Source organism: Gossypium hirsutum, chromosome A13, assembly GCF_007990345.1.
Source record: "Gossypium hirsutum isolate 1008001.06 chromosome A13, Gossypium_hirsutum_v2.1, whole genome shotgun sequence".
NCBI lineage: Eukaryota > Viridiplantae > Streptophyta > Magnoliopsida > Malvales > Malvaceae > Gossypium > Gossypium hirsutum.
Window position 1 is genome coordinate 66,610,337 of NC_053436.1, and position 8,416 is coordinate 66,618,752.

Consider the following 8,416-nt stretch of genomic DNA (forward strand, 5'->3'; position numbering starts at 1 on the left):
CGGATTCGGGATCAACGAAGTCGAAGTCATCCACACTATCAAAGCTCTTTTGGTACTCTTTTTGTTGAACTCTGGATATGCCATGTATAGGACTACCCCTTGTTGTTTTAAGTACTTTTTGTGATGTATGTGTGTACAGCCATGCGAAAATGGCTTGTAGAAGTGGAGTATGACATTAGACCATTTGTGTTTATGTATGTTTATATGGTTTCATGATGTGACTATGGTTTGGAATGGAAGTGTTGGGCAAATGATCAGCCATTGGAATGGCTAAATATGATCATATGTGGACCCATGTATGACGAATCCCTAGTTGGTCCATGGTAACCACGGAACAGGTAAAGTTTACCTTGAAAACAGATGCTGACAGCAGCAGTGGTGTGGATTTGAAAAATCACAAAAATTTGTAGAAATGGAGTTAAATAGTGAATAAATTGTGTAATCGAACCTTGATGAATCTATTTTCATATGAAAGTAACAAAAAAATCATATGGACAGTATATTAAGAGATATTAAAGTTCTCGTGAAACAGGGCCAGAACGGTTTCTGGATCTCCTGTTTCGACTTTGATAATTCACCATAAATTATCCAGAGATAATTAGAAGTCATGCCTTATATGTGTGGATTCCCCTTTGAGTCTAGTTTCATTAGAAACAAACGGTATCAGTATTGGAGCCCTGTACAAGGAGATATCCAAGTCGTAATGCGCAAAGGTCAGGGTAGTCGATCCCTGTAACATGGGAGACTTTGACTAATAAACTGTACTAATTGGCCCGACCAAAAATTCTAAAAAAAAATTATGTAGATGGGCATATGAGTCTAGTTTCAGGGAAAAATCACGAAACAAATTTTCGAGTTGTGAAACTCAAGATATGATTTTTAAAGCGACTATTACGCAGATTGGCAGTGTTTGGAAAATTTTTAAAAGTCTGTTAACACCTCGTGTTCGACTCCGGTGACGGTCTCGGGTTCGGGGTGTTACAAAAGATGCCATTCTCGGTGTCACGGATCTCATCGTAGTAAATAATAGCATTAATCCGTCCACTCATTTTTAACCAAATTATCTGTTGAAAGAAGTTCAAAACAAAAACATTATGCAAAAAATATAATGCTTAAATAAATATTAACAAAAAAAATCAATACTTATGCTTACCTTTTTTTACAAATAGTATCGTTGCTCTAACTTATACCTTCCTTACGAATTTCTATTCTTCTCAACTTCTTCAATTTTTATTACTCTAACTTATGCCACCAAAGGTTGAAATATGAGTCATTTATAGCCCAAGGGATAACATGCCACTCGTTTCTGTAAAAATGCCTCAAATAATAGGGGTTGAAATTTGTAAAGAAAAAACGCTCCAAGTAGGACGCACTATCAACAACGGTACAGAAAAAGACATCTAGTTGGAAGCGTTTCAATACTTTTGCTGATAGTGCATCCTGCTTGAAGCATTTTTTTTCCTCTACAAACCTCAACCCCTACTATTGAGGGCATTTTTCAAAAACGTTTCAAATTCCTGGAAATCCCGGGATATTTTTCAAAACTCATCTCGTCAAACTTATTTTTTTAGAATCCCTAAACCCTAATTTATGAACACTAAAAAATCTAACAATAAAACTCTAAACAAACCCAAACCCTACTAATAATTATTTTTCGTAAAACCCTAAAATACTAATTAATAAACACTTAAAAATAAAATAAAATAATAAAATCCTAATTCAATTAACTATAAACTCTAATTTATTAAACCATAAACCCTAATTAAACAATTAAAGCCCTAAAAAGGGAGGAAAATGCATTGACCTGTACGTGTTTTTTTTAGGGTGTTGATTTGGGCGCATTTTACTAGTTAAGGGGAAAAAAAGTGTTGAGTTAGACGCATTTTTTTTTATTTTCCCTTGAAAACAGCACCAGTTGAATCACTTTTGTATTTTTAACGTATTTTCATAAATAACCCATTTCTGTGAATTTTTAAAAATTAACTTTTTCCGGTATATCTCACCAAGCCCCAAAATAATCCCAGGCGCCATTTCAGAAAAAGCCGCAAGTAGGCTTAAGTTCCACTAAATCTAAAAAACTTTATTTATTTTGAAAAAAACCAGATTTTTATTTAAAACAAACAAAAAGGAAAAAGAAAATTGAGATTTGTTTATCAGTCAATAGATGAAAGGCAGCGGCTACCATCTTTGGCAATAAATAGGCTCAAACTCTTCCACCTTCAGAAATCGTGCCGATTCCTCCTCTCTGCCGTTCCCTCCCTTTTTTTCTCTAATTTAGTTCTCTCTCCGTTTTCATCTCCGTTCACTACGTTATAGTTCGGTTAGTCTCCTCCTCTCATTTCTCTCCTTCACTCATTAATACTGTTTGCCTTGATTCAAACTCTTCTCTCATGTCCTTTTTCTACAATCCTGTTGATGTTTCCCGTTTGAATCTTCTTTAAAACGATTTGAAATTCTCTCAAAAGTTCTTAAGCATTGTCTTTTTTTTTGTCTGAAGTTCAATTTTTATCTCTTTTCTTTTTTCATTAAGATATACGGGTAAGTGTCTGCATTTGTATTTTTCCTGGTGATATTCTGTCTGGGTTTTCATTAAATGTTATTTGAACCTCTCATTGTTTAACATGGTTTATTCAATAACATTGCAAAATCCATACTTTTTTTATTGAGATTTACTCGTTAGTGTTAGATTTTAAACTGTACCAGTTGATTTTCTTTCTGGGTTCTCGAAGCAAAAGTGTAGTAGAAAGTGTAAGCATTGATCAGCGCATTTGTTTATTTATACAACTTTTTTTTTTCATTTGATTTTCTTTTTCGGTATTTATTACAAGTATTTGATTTTTAATTTGGGTTTTTGGAATTATTAAAGAATCCTAGTTTTCTTAGTCAGATCTATTTGATATTATTAGCATTTGATCAAGTATTTTGGCTTATCTTTTTTACTTTATTTTATTTTATTTTGTCTTTATGAAATCGATTGAATAGATCCAAGCCTTCTAGATTTTGGTATTTATAGTCTTAGTGTATAATCATTGGTTTCGGGCATGGTGTTATCTATTAGGCTCTCAGGTGATTTAGTAATCTAGAAGTTTTAATCTCAGCCCATGCTGAATTGCATGTGTAATGGATCTTAGCTTTGATTCCATTTATTTCTAGTTTAGGAGTATAGGACGTTTAAAGTAGTTAGCTTTTATATATGATTTGATATCATAAAGCTTATCTTGTCTGTTCTTTTATTTGGTTTAGAAAATGGCTTCCCACATTGTTGGATATCCCCGTATGGGACCCAAGAGAGAGCTTAAATTTGCTTTGGAATCTTTCTGGGATAAGAAGAGCAGTGCTGAGGATTTGAAAAAAGTTGCAGCTGATCTCAGGTCATCCATCTGGAAACAGATGTCTGGTGCTGGGATCAAGTACATCCCCAGCAACACTTTCTCTTACTACGACCAGGTTCTTGATACCACATCCATGCTCGGAGCTGTTCCACCTAGATATAACTGGACTGGTGGTGAGATCGGATATGACACTTACTTCTCCATGGCTAGAGGAAATGCCTCTGTGCCTGCCATGGAAATGACCAAGTGGTTCGATACCAACTAGTAAGTTGCCATTGTCAATTGTACTTTGTTAGTTTTGTTCTTTGTGCTGAGTTTTCTCATACTAATGCTTTTTTTTTTTTTTTTTGTGTGTGTGTGTGTGTTGTGCAATATATTGTTTCAGTCACTTCATTGTTCCTGAACTCGGACCTGATGTTAAATTCTCTTATGCTTCTCACAAGGCAGTGGATGAGTTCAAGGAAGCTAAGGCGGTATGTTCTTGGGTCTAGTTTATAAACATAGTAGGTATTTATATGCATTGTGATGGAAATAAGAGGATTTATAAGTTATTCTGACTTCACGAAAATGCATGATGGTCTGAATTTGAGATAGCTTCAAGGCCTTAAACAATTGATAAATGTCTTTTAGCATACTTTCTTCTATGCAATGGCTTAGAACATATGGTTGGCTGGCTCAGGGTTCTGGGAATGGTTTCATGTTTGTCAATATGGTGTTTGAGATTTTTATAATAGTTTGTAGCTCTCTAGTATTGTATTTTTATACGATCCATTTTTTGAGAATTCCCTGAGTGAGACTTGAAGTATTAATTGGACCAATTTGATTATTGTGCCCAACTTGTATCCTGTGTTCCATACTTCTTATTTGATGTTTTTTGTCTTATTATGAAACTTGGATGCTGATTGTCTGTCCCCACATGCAGCTCGGAGTTGACACCGTCCCAGTCCTTATTGGCCCTGTCTCATATTTGTTGCTGTCAAAACCCACAAAGGGTGTCGAGAAGACCTTTTCTCTTCTTTCTCTCCTCCCCAAAATCATCCCTATCTACAAGTAAGAGTTGGTTCTCCTTTTGTCATTGAGTTTTCATGAATTTAACTGCTCTAATTTGCTATTATGACACTGAATATCTCTACAGGGAAGTTATATCCGAGCTTAAGGCAGCTGGTGCTTCCTGGATTCAGTTTGATGAACCCACCCTTGTCTTGGATCTCGACTCTCAACAATTGCAAGCATTCACTGCTGCATATGCTGATCTGGAATCGGCTCTTTCTGGCTTGAATGTTCTGATCGAAACTTACTTCGCTGATCTTACTCCTGAGGCATACAAGACCCTCATTGGATTGAAGGGTGTTACTGCTTATGGTTTGGATTTGGTTCGTGGAACACAAACCACTGATTTGGTCAAGAAGGACTTCCCTAAAGGCAAATACCTCTTTGCTGGAGTTGTTGACGGAAGGAACATTTGGGCCAATGATCTTGCTTCTTCCCTTAGCACCTTGCAGGCTCTTGAGGCTGTTGTTGGCAAAGGTATTCTATTTTCTTTTGCCTTTTATGGCCTGTAATTTCATGATGAGAATTACAGTTTTGTTATTTACTGATATCTGTGAATTAATTTTCCAATGTGCAGACAAGCTCGTGGTGTCCACCTCATGCTCGCTTCTCCACACTGCTGTTGATTTAGTAAATGAAACTAAGCTCGATGATGAAATCAAATCCTGGCTTGCATTTGCTGCGCAGAAAGTTGTTGAAGTTAATGCCCTTGCGAAGGCATTGGCTGGTCAGAAAGATGAGGTATATCTCCTTAATTTGCTAGTTTTCTAAGAACAAGGATACATCTTCGGTCAGGCCTTAAGCCATTGGACTAGGTCTTTTGTTTTTTTGTTGTTTGCTGCTTTCTCGAGATCCAGATAACACCATGTCACTCATAAGTTATGCATCTACTTTTAGGCCTTCTTCTCTTCTAATGCTGCTGCTCAAGCCTCAAGGAAGTCCTCCCCAAGAGTCACCAATGCGGCTGTTCAAAAGGCTGTAAGTGTTTTGATAGAACTGAAAATTCCTGTCTTTTGAGTGATTGCTCTGTGGTAATATATTTTCCCGTGAAAATTCTTTCTTTGGTTATCGTGTTTTACCGTGCTTGCATTTCCAGGCTGACGCTTTGAAGGGCTCTGACCACCGTCGTGCAACAAACGTTAGTGCTAGACTTGATGCGCAGCAGAAAAAGCTTAACCTACCAATCCTACCAACCACGACCATTGGATCCTTCCCTCAAACGGTTGAACTCAGGAGAGTTCGTCGTGAATTCAAGGCTAACAAGTGAGTTAATCCGGAAAATTTCCCTAACATCATTCATATAAAATGAAATTTTGACCATTCTTTTAACTAGTGCTCTCTTATTCCCTTCAGGATCTCAGAGGACGATTACGTTAAAGCCATTAAGGAGGAAATTAAGAAGGTTGTCAACCTTCAGGAAGAACTCGACATTGATGTCCTGGTTCATGGAGAGCCTGAGGCAAGTATTTTGCAAGTAAACGGGAGATATATCTTATGTTAATATATGGGCAAAGTGTCCTAACTTCTGACATTGTGCAGAGAAACGATATGGTTGAGTACTTTGGTGAGCAGTTGTCTGGTTTTGCTTTCACTGTTAATGGGTGGGTGCAATCTTATGGTTCTCGCTGTGTCAAACCACCGATCATCTATGGTGATGTTAGCCGCCCCAAGGCAATGACTGTTTTCTGGTCATCTACTGCCCAAAGCATGACTAAACGCCCAATGAAGGGAATGCTTACCGGTCCTGTTACCATCCTCAACTGGTCCTTTGTCAGAAATGATCAGCCCAGGTATGCATGACACAAGGAAGCCAATTCAGGAAAAATGATGAGAAGTATTATATTTGTACCGGCATTTGTTTTACTTTGCAATATGATTATTATTTGACTATGATTGCCAATTTTTCAGATTCGAAACTTGCTACCAGATTGCCTTGGCCATCAAGGATGAAGTTGAGGATCTTGAGAAGGCTGGTATCAATGTTATCCAAATTGATGAGGCTGCTTTGAGAGAGGGGTTGCCGCTTAGAAAGTCTGAGCACGCCTTCTACTTGAAATGGGCTGTCCACTCCTTTAGGATCACCAACTGTGGTGTCAAGGATACCACCCAGGTTCATGTCTAAATCACTCTTGTTCATTTATCGAAACTTCCATATTCACGCTCTATCTGTGATAGCTGAATTCTCAAAAACATCCGACAGATCCACACCCACATGTGCTACTCCAACTTCAACGATATCATCCACTCAATTATCGACATGGATGCGGATGTCATTACCATTGAGAACTCACGTTCAGATGAGAAGCTACTGTCAGTATTCCGTGAAGGAGTGAAGTATGGTGCTGGAATTGGCCCTGGTGTGTATGATATCCACTCTCCGAGAATACCATCAACTGAAGAGATTGCTGACAGAATTAACAAGATGCTGGCGGTGTTGGAGACCAACATCCTGTGGGTTAACCCTGACTGCGGGCTGAAAACTCGCAAGTACGAGGAGGTGAAACCGGCACTGAACAATATGGTTGCTGCTGCCAAGCAGCTCCGCACCAAACTTGCCGGTGCCAAGTGAGAGCCATCCAAGAGAGGGAAAAGACGTTATATCTAGTAATCAATATCAATAACTGTGGTTTCCTGATGAAATATTATTGGTCAGGCGCCCTCTGAACCCAATTCATTCCCACCTTTTCTCTTTGAAAAATCTTTTATTTTTTCTTGCATAGTTTCGATATTTTAGAGATTGGGTTGCTTGGGGGTGGGTTATTTGTTCGGCCTGTCTTAGGTTTTGGATTTATTATTTTAATAATAGAATCGTGTTTTTTACTTACTTTTGATTGTAAAGAATAAAAATATTAATATAAAAAATGACACCATTATATTATTTTGTGGAATAATTATCATGAATTCGGTTTACTTTGTATTAATTAATTCACATCAGTTAATGTGGATATTAGGAAAAGAAAGGATATTAGGTATGTTTATTTTATTTGTATAGACAAAATTAGTAAACTAATACCATTTTACTAAGATAGCCCATTTCTTACTTCATTTACAGAAATGGAATACTATAAATTTTATTTATCGAAATGGGCCAAAAAATTAAAAATGCTCCCATGTAGGTGTTTCGTCCTTCAGGGAGGGTTTTTGCCATGTCAGCATAAAACGCACTGGGATGGATGCATTTTATTGACATGACAAAAAATGCTCTTTCAAGGACGCGCTTTAGCCCGTGTTTTTGGCCCTCAACGGTCACTCCAACGGTCATTTAAAAATTTGATAGTTGGGAGGCCAACGGTCATAAAAAAACTATAAAAGCCTCCTGCTTATTTTTTTCACACAATTTATTTTAACATTTCTTCCAAAATTCTTAAAGTTCTCAAATTTCTCTCTAAATTTCTTAAAGCTCTCTTTAAATAACTATTTACTTTAACTTTTTTTTTTCTAAATTAGTATTATTATTTTTATAATTTGTAAGATATTTGACCGTGTTAGCAATGACCGAGGAATTAATTTGTCTCGATCATAAACATATCTCCATCGAACAAATGAAAATGGTAAGGGTTAATTTCAATTTTTGAATATTATTTAATTTTTTTCATTTATATAATTTTAATTAATTTCTATTGTATAATTTTTTTATAACAGTTGACAGATCGGGTGTTACAATGTTATATTCGTAATATGTCTGATCCTCCATCACCATTGATAGAAAATTACTTGAGGGAAAAAGGTTTTTGGCATGTGGCCAATATAGGCCGAGGGTGTAAGTTGGACCCGAAACTCATCAGCGTATTCATAGAGAGGTGGAGACCCTAGATGCACACATTCCATCTTCCATGTGGGGAGTGTACCATCACTTTGGAGGACGTGCAGTTACAATTGGGATTGCCAATGAATGGGTTCGTACTCACTGGGTCCGCTCAATCTGCTGATTGGGGAGCAATATGCTATGATCTTTTGGGTGCAATTTCGGATAATATTTACGGAGTTTGGATCGAGATGGGCTGGTTACAAGACACATTCCCGGAGCCGGGGGA

At 37.1% G+C, this 8,416-nt stretch overlaps 1 protein-coding gene across 2 annotated transcripts; it reads left to right on the forward strand.

The window, feature by feature from the left end:
• The first annotated feature begins 2,028 nt into the window (after nt 1-2,028).
• On the forward strand, nt 2,029-7,260 carry LOC107893772 (5-methyltetrahydropteroyltriglutamate--homocysteine methyltransferase). Of its 2 annotated transcripts, none has more exons than XM_016818857.2 (12): nt 2,029-2,320; nt 3,244-3,596; nt 3,718-3,805; nt 4,255-4,382; nt 4,468-4,859; nt 4,960-5,123; nt 5,280-5,360; nt 5,479-5,645; nt 5,736-5,841; nt 5,922-6,172; nt 6,291-6,492; nt 6,583-7,260. In XM_016818857.2, exons 2-12 carry the CDS (start codon nt 3,247-3,249, stop codon nt 6,949-6,951), a joined length of 2,298 nt encoding a protein of 765 aa, XP_016674346.2. In that variant the 5' UTR covers nt 2,029-2,320; nt 3,244-3,246; the 3' UTR covers nt 6,952-7,260. The 2 variants fall into 2 exon arrangements, with proteins under 2 accessions (XP_016674346.2, XP_040940990.1); XM_041085056.1 differs by having other exon boundaries at nt 2,032-2,538.
• Nucleotides 7,261-8,416: the final 1,156 nt, after the last annotated feature.

Excerpts from the sequence above, each read along its gene's own strand:
- LOC107893772 (XM_016818857.2), top strand. The coding sequence starts at position 3,247 with ATGGCTTCCCACATTGTTGGATATCCCCGTATGGGACCCAAGAGAGAG. Across the intron at positions 5,124-5,279 it reads TGGCTGGTCAGAAAGATGAG|GCCTTCTTCTCTTCTAATGC; the intron begins GTATATCTCCTT and ends ATCTACTTTTAG. Across the intron at positions 5,361-5,478 it reads ATGCGGCTGTTCAAAAGGCT|GCTGACGCTTTGAAGGGCTC; the intron begins GTAAGTGTTTTG and ends TTGCATTTCCAG.